At 35.1% G+C, this 13,612-nt stretch overlaps 1 protein-coding gene across 1 annotated transcript in view; it reads left to right on the top strand.

The window, feature by feature from the left end:
* The window catches only part of LOC110440597 (transmembrane protein 251-like), a 6,132-nt gene extending 3,794 nt beyond the window's left edge, over positions 1-2,338 (top strand). Inside the window, exon 2 of the mRNA XM_021483744.1 lies at positions 145-2,338. Within this exon, the coding sequence (XP_021339419.1) occupies positions 198-674 (477 nt within the window). The 5' untranslated portion in view covers positions 145-197 and the 3' untranslated portion in view covers positions 675-2,338. The remainder of the gene's footprint in view (positions 1-144) is intronic.
* Positions 2,339-13,612: the final 11,274 nt, after the last annotated feature.

Below are 13,612 nucleotides of genomic sequence, written 5' to 3'. Positions count from 1 at the left end.
CCCATTGGGCCTCTTGTATTTACATATATAGTTTAAAGCGCATGATCCTCTTTTATGTTAATTACAACACTGCCCGGGGGAATGGAGTCAAATTTGTTATCATTTTTGGATTCCAAATTTCTAACATTCGGCACTGTATTTCAGATCAAAAGACTGATGGCCTGACAATTTTGGTATCGGATAAGAAGTACCTGACGATGAAGTTCAGACAGAGGATTGCTTGGTTGATGGTGCTATTCTTCCTAGGAGGATCCTTTTCTGTGCTGTACTATTTGTTTGAATTCAGTGAGCACTACAACCAGTTTGCTCTGGAACATGTAAATGCCTACCACAACCCTAACGAGGCAGATCCTGTGAAAAATCAGAAAGGAGAAAAAGCAAAACCAGTAGACAATGAGCGAGGGGAGGTAACTGGTACCAGTTCTGCATGGCACCATTTTATAGATGTTCCAGTGGCCGTGTGGTTTGTGGTATTTCTGTTGCCATATCTACAGATATTTTTCATGATTTTGGCCTGTACAAAAGCTGAGCCTAAAATGAGCATGGCTTTTCAGTGGCCTTGTCTGATTTATTTAAAATATCAGCAATGTGTTAAAGGCCCCTCTGACAAGCCCTACAGTATGGGCCTCAACTCAACTGTGCAGACAAACGGACACATGGTTTTCAACACATGACCCAGGACAATCCGAGATAGCGACGTCATCAACTTCACTGTGATATCATCAGTAACATTTTAACCAAGGTATCCTTTTGAACAATCACTGTATCCTGTCTTGTGAACAATGTTTTTTTAAAAGATTATTTTTTGTTTATTATAAATGACACGTGAGCGGTACATATATTTAAGTAGGACACATATTTATACTGTTAAAAGGAAATATGGGAGTGCAGAAATTTTCCTGTTTTCAATTTTAGAATTTAGATATTAATTGTGAAAAAAAATGTTCATGTTAGCATAATGAAGCTGCAGTATGTATAGACAAACCTGTGTAAAGAGATCACACTCAGAAGTGGAATCTTAACTCATTCACCCCTGACATTTCATAATGAACTATGCCAACCTTTGAATTGGAAGATTTCAAATGTGTCTACAGGGGTGAATGAGTAAATGGTGATGCAAGTGATCTCATTGTACAGGTTCAATGCACAGTGAAATCAAGGTGGTCTCTAAACACAGGAGATCTCTTAAGGAGGGGGTCACTTGAACAGGTTTGACTGTAATACTGTTGCATAGCCAGTGTGTCATTACTATTGAAGGTGTTAATTTTCATTCAAATTTATTAAGGGGGTCACTTAAACAGGTTTGACTGTAATACTGTTACATAGCCAGTGTGTCATTACGATTGAAGGTGTTAATTTTCATGCCAATTTATTAAATGGGAAATAAATTTTTCGCGCCACAGGTTCCGTTTTTACGGTATGTTGTACCAGGTATGATCAATTTTGTCTGGATATATGTAGGATAAAATCAGAATGATATGACAGGTCTTTATAAGGAATACTGTAAAAGGTATGGAAATGGAAAGTGGTGTTGATGTAGGCTAAAGATAAAAGTCATAAGAATGTTTTTGTAAAACAGTTGAAAACATTGATGTTTTTATGTACTATTGATTTTGATTGTTATTGAGTTTAAGGGTGTGCATTTGATGCATTGCATTTGAAGGTGAATTATTGTTATTGTCAAATGTATTGTTACACTTCTAGTTAAAAATTATTTTAAATACCCAAGTGAAATTTAGGAATAACAAAGTCTTGGCTTCTACAGCGTAGAAGATTTGTATATATATATATAAAATAAAAAAATCGGGCCATCGAGGAACTAATTTCTGTTTTTCATACACATGTTTTGTCGTTATAATGTCAGTTGTTTATCATTACATATAGTATTTGCGTCATAAATGTTTCTTTCAAACTCGAAATCCAAACTACATGTGTTGAAGCTAGTATTGATTTTGAAATTACACCAGCTGTTGCTAAAAATATTTATTTTTTACATGTGCATACAGGTCATAATGTGCTATATAGGTTGAAAAATTGATATTCTTAATAGGCAATAGACTATTGATTGTACATGTACGATGTATTTGTATTGTATTGTATTTGGTAATGTATATTACAGAGACTTATTAGCATGTATAACATGGGGAAATAAGTTTAGAGGAAAATATATTCATGATATGCTGTGGTTTTGTTTAGTAACAATGTGTTACATTTTACTTTTATAAAAATGACTTATTCTTTGCTTTTACCAGGTAATGACATATTGAATATTCAGCACTGAATATTCACGTTTCAAAGCTTAAATAATGTTTTATATAAATTTATATAAAGATAAAAATAAAATAAAAAAATATAATCATTCATGACAAATCATGATTCATTTAATTTATCAGGATAAGTCATAATCCCTTAAATATTACAAAAACAAGTCCAAATGAAAGGGGTTTTCTGATGTGTGGATTTAGTATACCAGAGTACATTCTGATGGAAGTTTTATTACATTTTTGTAATCCTCGATAGGATTATTGAATTTCTCATGAAGTTGTCTTACAAATTGATATTCATATAAAACATAAAATTTCCTAAGTTCTATAGAAGTTAATGCTGTTTGAAATCATTGATGATTACAGTGTATCAAAGTATTGATTCTGATCAAATATTGACAGTTGGCCATGGAGGTCATTGTGATTTGGTGAATTCGGGGTTTTAATTAAAAATTTTCCCGCAAACACATATATATTCACCCGATATAATCTGTTGTCTACCTCACTTTCTACTAATACTTCAAATCATCTTTATTTCCCTCACTTAACTCGAAAATTAGCAACAAACGCACAACAGTCCTCATTGTTATATAAAGAATATGCCCGTGGTTTATTTACAACTCTCTTTTTGTTCTTAAAGCATATAGGGCCTAGTAAACGTATTCAACCTGACAAATATGATTATCTACAATTTATTTAAAAAAATGAATTAAGCAGCAGAAGAATTTTGCTTTAAATGACGAGAGAAATATACAAATGTTGCAGCTTATTAACAGAATATTAACTCGTGAAACAGTCATAAACATGATTTATCTTTATAAACTATTACACTGTAATAGTTAAAAATTCTACATGCATTTTCTCCTGTTCGTAATATATCTCAAAAATGTATTGTTCAGGGCTGCTGTATGTAAATGGATGTTGAATTGAGGGTAAAGAGGAGGTGCGGTAAAAAAACCATCTTGTTCGCAGGTAGATACATCAAAACTGTTGTAAGCAGGTTGTCACACTTTGTAACTTACTGATTATCATGTGTGTATAGATTTGAAGACCACAAGATAACCACTTAAAAGATAAACACCTACCTATAAAGAATAATTGTACTAACACGCATGTTCTGCAGTGATAATTTATATTATATTGTGCAGATATAGTAACAGACTTTAATACTATGTGGGAATTGGTGATTTCAGAAAGTATTTGAGTCTGTCAAAGACAGTCGTTATAATCGCATGTTCTTTAAATTTCATCTCCTTGTGTCTGAACCCACTGAAGCTATTTAACAAAACGAGAACTTTCCTAGACTATCAAAATGTGATAACTTCTATATATTGTTGCATGTTTTGTTAAATCTTATTGTAATGAGATCTTCACATCGCACCCATTGACTGATGAATGTCGCGTGGAAAGGACATATCAATAAATTGGAGCGATGCGAAGATATCATTTTAACTAGATTGATGTTGAGTTGTAACCATGATCATACAAAATATATTTTACAGTTAAAACTACGCAATCGTTTTATATTTTGCCGTTTTCAAGTTCAACCAAACGAACCTGTTAGGATACTTGGACGTTCCAACTTTCAAACCAATATCAAATGTTCATTGAGAATGAAAGTTTCTATACTGAAAAGAGGTAAAATAAGTTTTTCCTCCTTTCTTGGTTGTAATTGCATGAACTTAAAATTTTGAAAATCCCGTTTTTTGACCATACATGATTGAACGGATGCAGCATACTCAGTAATGGGGTTTGCATACAGACTGGTATATTCGTATGTGTGTACTATGATTCACTGAATATTCCCATAGTTTTTTAAATGTTTATATTCGATGTGGTTGTGTAATGTGAGAGTTGATTAAGTTTTGAAAGTTTTATTTTTTTGTTAAATCATCATTATATATATATGTATATACCATGTATATAACAAATGCTTTCTGTTTTGTTCTTTGCAGAAAGGTATATATCGAGACATACTCATTTGTTTCTATAAAATTAATGTAAATATATACTGTCGGTAAATGTGTGAATGTATTTCTCAAGGTAACTTGAATTTGTGAGTTTAATATAACAGAAAAAAATTGATGGTAAATTAACAATTAGAATTGATCCAAAAAATTAACATTATATGTTAAATAAATATAAATTCCTCCTTCCCCCAAATGTCTGAACATACTTGCCAACTTTTTGAAATTTCCATGGGAGAGATTAATATTACACATGCTCAGAATTGTACACCCTAGGGAAAAAATAACACTTTTTAATGGTATTGTTTGAGCTGTTCTTTCACATGAAATCATCAGACCTTTCATCATAGGAATAGTTTAGCAAATTCACTGGTTGAAAATGCTTAATTTTAGGGTCCGAAGTCGGGAGTCTCCGTCCTTAATAGGGAGAGTTGGCAAGTATGAAATGTACATTTTGTAACTATGGCAATGAGGCTGTGCAGGATCAGACTTTGTTGACAAGACCTAAACTCATGTCTGTAGATTCACACTACTGGTAATACTTTGTGCATGAGGAACTATAAGTGTACTTAGTGTTCAGTTTATTGTCGACGATTTTCAATTTGGGGGCGGGAGTATTCATCATGATTCGGTTAAGGAGGCCGAACACAATGGAAATATGAAACGATCATATATACAAGGAAATATACGTAGTGTAATATTGTGTTGATTTTGTAGTGCTTTGGTTTGCTTTCCTCATAACCCAAACACAACTGTACATATTGTTTGTAATAACATTCAAAACACATCAAATGAAGTCCAGGTTGAGGTCATCTTTAAAATCTAAGTGTCCCGCTGACGATGCACATATATTTGGTCTATATAGTATATGCACAGTTTGTATATCTGCACCCCTGGAGCATACATATGTCATGACAAAATCAACGGCTCTTTGGGCGCCACCTGGTGGATGATACAAGTAAACTACAGTCTAAATTCCTAGATGAATATCAAGGAATCGTACGGCAGCATAACGGTAAAATCAAAAGGCTTTGAAGTTTGTCGGAGCTCCCCAGTAATCTACAAAGGACAAGCATCAGGTTTATCACCTCAAACCAATCAAATAGCTTACCATATGAGCTTTCAATTTTGTCAATACATGTTCCAGGGGTGCAGAGAAGATGTTTATCAAGAGCTGAATCTGTGATTTCATGGATTGGTTTAGATAAGATTATACAGAATGAGATTTTTATTTGCTTAATACTCAAAATAGTGGTGAATTTTGTTGGAGGGTTTGGGTTAGCTATAGTATAGTCTTCTACATCATTTCCAAACTTTTGATGAGTTCTATAATACCAAGAGATATAGTGACTACGGTATTTCTTCTCCACGTGCTGGAGATAAGGACTCAAAATGTTTGTGTCCTGAAAAACCAAGAAATAGGAGAATTGTTGCAGGGAAATTTGGAATGCATTTTTTGTTGTATTTAAGGATATATGCTTACAGTAACACAATTTACCTCCATTAAATGGAGAGTTCCAACATTTGAAAAATCTGTAGAATATATTTTCGTAAAAGGGGATGAGTATTAGGTTGATTTGTAGAGAATACATATGAAATCTACATGCACAAGAAAGCAAACAAGGATGAGTGAGAAATCTGGTAGAATTGAAAAAAACCCTCTGAGGAGTAGCAATTTCAACATTGAGGGAAATACAATTTCACACAAAAACTTTGTAAGCTTCAACATTTTCAATTTCTTTATCACTGAAGTAACTGGTGTTTTGTTAAGCATCAATGACAGATTATTGAAAAGGTAACCGATTGGTTTAAGTGTGTGTCCATATATATTAATATTGATTAGTTCCTAAATTTACAAAAAATGTATCCATTTGTATGTTTGGTTCAACGCAATTAATGCATGAAAAATAAGATCGAAATTATGAGTTGGCCTAATGAACAAGCATGTGTACTAGTTTCTTTTGTTGTATTAAAACTGTACTAACAGAAGTAACCGGCTTTTAAATGTCAATCAAAAGTAATTATGAGTTATTCCCAATTTCCAAAGGAAAAACAAACCCTTTTAACAGTCGAGTTGCTTCCCTTTTGAACAGGTGTCTACCTATAAAATGTATATCACTTGCAGTTTTGAGAATCCAGCTCCAGTGATCCGTTTCTAAAAAGATCTTGTAGTTATTTGAAGACTATTCCTAATGCTGAAGATCAGGGCCTGTATCAATGAAACTATTGATAACATTTTTGTCACACATTTTGGAGAGACTTTGTCCGAATTCATTGTTTAAACTTGACTTTTTGACTGTGTGAAATAATTTCAAGCCATTTACGAGAAAACTAGGTTTGAGCACAGAATCATGAATACAGGCCAACGATTTTTTTCTCTTGTAATTAAGTTAAACCCTTTTTTCTGGAAAAAGATACCTGTTAGGAAGGGAGATAACTCTGTATTCCATAAAAAAGGAATATGATGAAATATTAATGTTGCATGTCTATCGGCTTGGCTAAATAGCTCTGTACATATTCTTTCCTTGTCTGACCCAGAGTGACACACAATGTACCGAACATTGTATATATGCATCACTTAATTATGCTTTTTGTAAAATGATATTCCATCGGAGAACAAATATTTAAGGCAAACATAATTGAACAAATTATTGTGTAAGAGTTACTTCCCTTTTGACACAGGGTTCTATGTAATGTCCCCGATTGCTTGTGCTAGTTGTGTTATTGGTTTAAAAAAAAAATCATATTTGTTTTATTTGATGACTGGTATGGTTGATAGTAACTACACATTTCGGTGGTATGCTAGATGTTCTGCTATAATGTATCTACTAGATTATACTTGTATGTATCACTATTGCCATATATTTAAGGTTGGAGTGTCAACGGATATCATAGGGTTGGTTCGTGGCAGGTTTAGGGTAAAACACAATACATGTTCTTGAACCTAGAAATCCTACTGTTGTATATGCCCAAATATTTACATGTTTCCCTTCTAACGCGCACCATAGACTATGTTTGTTGCCAACTGCGTTCATACTACGGTATACGCCGTGGAAATGAAGGTCAATCCTTCAATGAGAATGCATTCCTGGTATGGATGGTCTTGATTTCTATCATGGATAATGCTTTCGTAAAGTTAACTCGAGTGTCCCACCACTTTTCTACTGTATATTTATAGACCATAAATTGTCTTGTTAAATTTGTTATTACCTATGTATATTCATACAAGAAAAGCAAAAATTGTGGTCCTTTCAAGAAGTTTAATATTAAAAAAGAAAGAAAAAAATCCGGTAATGGTGTAGAAAAATAAAGATTTTGGGGATCGAAACCTCATAGTGGAGCTAAAATATGTTTGTGAAAGAAAACAATTTGAGAAATGTATCTAAGTTTCTTACTCTTTCCTATAAGTATGCAAGCAACCCCAAGTAAGAAAAATGCCGAAAAATTGAACTCTTGTTTGTTAGAGGTTGTTAAGTTCTGCCTGAATGTGAAACAAGCTAAAAATAGGGTCACCATTCAGCTGTACTCCTGCACAATCACTATTTTGCGTAAGTTTGGATATATGATATTTCATAATTGTGAATAATAAGGTACATGTACGTGCTTTTGAAACATTTGCTTATTCAAATGAAACGGCACCCACCTCGGCACGAACGGGAGGGCTATTTTCTCTGAATAGTATATAGATACATTGCATATATTAATGAGGGCTGTATACTAATGTGAGGATAGATTTGATGTTCTGACAATTATAGATTGTATATTGTATGAAACGCGGGCAAATCAAATTCAGTAATGCATACTCGATATTTATCATTTAGCAGGGAGCTTGGCAAAAAGCCGTTGATAGATCTAATACACACCACATACGCATAACCTTCCGGATCACCTGTGTCCTCCTCCATTTGTAATGGGGGTTCGATGTCTCCTGTTGTTTTTAATGTCTGTTCAGTTCCTTTTGTTGTCTCATGGTTTGGATTTTGAATTCCAATTTTTCCTTTTTTATTTGTCGTTACTTGATTTGTTTATTTCACCGTAAAGGTTGTTATGCTTATAAATGGTGATCGTATGTTTGAAATATCGTAGTTAACACTAATCAAGTATTCATTCAAATGGAATATAAAAATAAACAGGTTTGATCATTTTGCTCTCATGTTCTGTGGTGAATTTACACATGTAATAGTTTCATGTGTTTATATGTTTCATATTTAGGAGGCACGGTAGTCTAGTGGTAGGACGCCGGGCTCGTGACCGAAGGGTTGCGGGTTCGAGTCACGGCACGGCTCTGTGTTGTATCTTTGAGCAAGATACTTTACTCCGCTTGTTCCAGTCTACTCAGCTGTAAATGAGTACGTGGTTGGGCAGGGCTAGAATTGTCGATTGCTAGCTGTTAGCGCCGAAAAGGCAGCTCCGGCTGTATGCTCCCCAGGGAGTTGAGAAAGATATTGGATGATTGCAAAGGCCCTATATAACCACGGATAATACTTTGTGGACCGCTTTGAGACGAGCTACGAACTAGGTTGTGATAAAGTGGTATATAAGAACCTCGAATTATTATTATTAAATGTGAAATTAAACTAGCGAGTGTAATATAACCTGGAATGATTTTGCCTGGTTGATATGTTTAGGAGTAATTAGAACATTAAAACATGCTTCAATATATCGTAGATATACCGATGTCATAATGTATTACAGGATTTCCTTCAACACTTCTGTAACCTCTTGGGACAGCGGTAAAATGATAATAAATTCGCTATCGTTTCATATGAGGTTCACAACTCTCCTGAAAACCTCTTATTTTTAGCTGGCCAAGGTGAACAATAGTGTCTTGTTTCATTCATTTGAATACGATGGAAACTGAGTTAGTGTCCTGTAAGATGCATATATTATGCAACTTCTAGTTTGCCATGTTATGAAGCAGGATATTTAGCACTGTGATACTGTACGACTAGTTTTGTATCGTGAGGAACCAAACCCGAACTGCAATAAGTTTCCCACTCTATCTAATAGAAAAAAACACCTACAATGTCTATCTCCGACCTAACATGCCTTAGGTGAAAGTGTAATGCAAGCTTGTACTAGTCAGACTTTTTTTGTGAAACGACCAAAGTTTAATATACATATAAAACACAAGGAGACTCTTCATAAGATATCGTTTTGCTTTTGAAAATTGTACGACGTTTGAGATTTGAGCAACCATCAGTACGTATTTATTCTATGATTTTATTAGCATATGTGTGCGAAGCGCATTTTGATAATTATGTTGTAGAAGAGAGGGAATAAAAACAAGATTGAAAATGGAAATCTACGACTCTTTGTTCTTTTTTGATTGACTATAATAACAAAAAATGAGCCAATGGTTTAGAGTGGGTTCATGTTCCTCTGCCGTTGATTGTTCTCGCAAGTAACTATGAAAGTCATTTAAAGTTACCCTGCCGCAATCTGCAGAAAAAAATGTAGCTAAAATTACAATTATGAAATTCCATTAATACTATAAATACATTGGTTTGAAAAGATGTTAAACTTCAATGACGTATTTATGGTGGACAAACCATATCCCCTCCTAAACCGCATTCCATTGGTCTAAGGTGTCATCGACGAATACTTTCAAGGTTTTCTACAAGAGAGGTTGAAATCTACGCTGAATCGCTTTAACGACCGCCCTCATGGCCTGTTAATTGTCAAAGAATTTTCATTGTATACCATGATATCAAGACTGAGACAACATGCGATGAAGGTACCGCCTACCCTGCCCGGGTATCTTGTCCCCTTCCTTAATTAGGTGTTAATTATGTCTGCTGTATGTTGAGGTCTCCTCAGTTCCTTAATATATATTAAATTTTATACAATGGAGTATGGTCGGTAATGGCGAAAAGTTTAATGAACTCTGACATATCATTCTTCCTCTTCAGTGGTTTTCTCTTGTTTTGTTATTTTTTTTCTCTCACGATTTTGATAGTTCTTGATTTGTTCTGAAACATTTTTAGGTTACCTGAGCTTTGCTCAAGTGACCTATTCTAATCGCTTTCCGTCCGACGTCGTGCGTAAACTTTTTACATTTTCAACTTCTTCTCAAGAACCAGTTGATGGAATTTTTTCAAACATTGTCAGAATCATCCTTGGTAGATGAGGCTACAATATTGTAAAATTGGGATTCCTACCCCAACCCCTGGGGCAAGGGTGGGCCCCAAAGGGAAAATTAACCATTATTTCAAAAATCTTCTTCTCCAGACTCGGAGGTACTACAGTCATTTTCTCTGCATGGAATGAAATATCAGGGGCTTTATTGAAATTGTTAATTTCAGTACCCCCGATCCATCGGTTTCCCCTTGAGGTGGGGGGTTAAGTTTACTATAATGTATATAGGGAAATAACACTTAACACAATTACTCAAACTTAGTCAGAATCATCTTTGGTGAATGAGGTATTACATTGTAAAATTGGGATTCCTGACCCATCCCTAGCGGCTAGGGTGGGGCACAAAAGGGAACATTTACCAATATTTTAAAATTCTTATCCTTTGATGACATGGCAAGTATTGTATTTCACTTAGTTAACATGCTGATTTCCACATCACATCTAAACAATAAAATAAAGCTACCAGTACCTATGATATACTTCAGGTGACCGCTAAGGCTCTTGGGTCTCTTGTTAAAATTGCAATTTTTCATAGAGGTGAAGTGTTACTTTTAACTTCCCGTTTCATTATTTCCTGTTCAATCTACCCTATCCGTGGTTACTCGTACTTCGATAGCTGACAGAGGCTATACATTAACGAATACTTTTATGTCCAAAAAGTAATGTTTTAATTTACACGTTTTAATCGATAGTGTACTGAGTTACATATCATTTTTCATAATTTTCTTTAACTGAAATGTATCGCGATACATTTTGTTTGGGAACATCTTTGAAATTGCTTTTTAGGGAAAACAATTTTGATGACCTTTTTATTCAAAAGTTCACTTTCGAGCATAATCAGAAGTCGGCGGCCGCTATCGGTCATCGTTGTGTTACTAACCACAACATCAACACACAAAGACAAAATATAACACAGCGTCAACACACAAAGACAAAATTCACCATGTCAACTCACATGGACAAAGTTTACCACAGAGTCAACACACATGAACAAAATTTATTACATCGTTAACACATATGGGTACAATATACCACAACGTCAATACACATGGGCAAAATATTTCACAGCGTCAACAAACATGTGCAAAACATACCACAGCGTCAATACAAAGGGACAAAGTATACTACAGCGGCAATACATAGGGACAAAGTATACCACAGCGTCAATACAAAGGGACAATGTATACCACAGCGGCAATACATATGGATAAAATATACCACAACGTCAATACACAGGGACAAAATATATCACAGCGTCAACACACATGTGCAAAATATACCAAAGCGTCAACACACATAGACACAATATACAACAGCATCAATAAACATGGACAAAATATACCACAGCGCCGATACACATGGACAAAATATACCAAAGCGTCGATACACAGGGACAAAATATACCAAAGCGTCGATACACATTGGCAAAATAAACCACAACGTCGACACACAGGGACAAAATATACTAAACCATCAACACACATGGACAAAATATACCAAAGCGTCGATACACAGGGACAAAATATACCAAAGCGTCAACACACATGGACAAAATATACTAAAACATCAACACACATGGACACAATATACAACAGCATCAACAAACATGGACAAAATATACCACAGCGCCGATACACATGGACAAAATATACCAAAGCGTCGATACACAGGGACAAAATATACCAAAGCGTCGATACACATTGGCAAAATAAACCACAACGTCGACACACAGGGACAAAATATACTAAACCATCGACACACATGGACAAAATATACCAAAGCGTCGATACACAGGGACAAAATATACCAAAGCGTCAACACACATGGACAAAATATACTAAAACATCAACACACATGGACACAATATACAACAGCATCAACAAACATGGACAAAATATACCACAGCGCCGATACACATGGACAAAATATACCAAAGCGTCGATACACAGGGACAAAATATACCAAAGCGTCGATACACATTGGCAAAATAAACCACAACGTCGACACACAGGGACAAAATATACTAAACCATCGACACACATGGACAAAATATACCAAAGCGTCGATACACAGGGACAAAATATACCAAAGCGTCAACACACATGGACAAAATATACTAAAACATCAACACACATGGACACAATATACAACAGCATCAACAAACATGGACAAAATATACCACAGCGCCGATACACATGGACAAAATATACCAAAGCGTCGATACACAGGGACAAAATATACCAAAGCGTCGATACACATTGGCAAAATAAACCACAACGTCGACACACAGGGACAAAATATACTAAAACATCAACACACATGGACAAAATATACCAAAGCGTCGATACACAGGGACAAAATATACCAAAGCGTCAACACACATGGACAAAATATACTAAAACATCAACACACATGGACACAATATACAACAGCATCAACAAACATGGACAAAATATACCACAGCGCCGATACACATGGACAAAATATACCAAAGCGTCGATACACAGGGACAAAATATACCAAAGCGTCGATACACATTGGCAAAATAAACCACAACGTCGACACACAGGGACAAAATATACTAAACCATCGACACACATGGACAAAATATACCAAAGCGTCGATACACAGGGACAAAATATACCAAAGCGTCGATACACATTGGCAAAATAAACCACAACGTCGACACACAGGGACAAAATATACTAAACCATCAACACACATGGACAAAATATACCAAAGCGTCGATACACAGGGACAAAATATACCAAAGCGTCAACACACATGGACAAAATATACCAAAGCGTCAACACACATAGACACAATATACAACAGCATCAATAAACATGGACAAAATATACCACAGAGTCGATACACATTGACAAAATAAACCACAACGTCGACACACAGGGACAAAATATACCACAGCGTCAATAAACATGGACAAAATATACCACAGAGTCGATACACATTGACAAAATAAACCACAACGTCGACACACAGGGACAAAATATGCCACAGCGCCGATACACATGGACAAAATATACTTAAACATCAACATGCATGGACAAAATATACCACAGCACGCAAGGACAAAATGTCTCACACCGCGTCAATACACATGGATAAATTATATCACAGCGGTAATACACATGGACAAAAATACCACAGCGGCAATACACATGGACAAAAATACCACAGCGGCGATACACATGGACAAAAATACCACAGCGGCGATACACA

Source organism: Mizuhopecten yessoensis, unplaced genomic scaffold (assembly GCF_002113885.1).
Source record: "Mizuhopecten yessoensis strain PY_sf001 unplaced genomic scaffold, ASM211388v2 scaffold11185, whole genome shotgun sequence".
NCBI classification, from domain to species: Eukaryota; Metazoa; Mollusca; class Bivalvia; order Pectinida; family Pectinidae; genus Mizuhopecten; species Mizuhopecten yessoensis.
The sequence above is the reverse complement of the archived record's forward strand: the minus strand, read 5'-3'. Positions and strand labels throughout refer to the sequence as shown.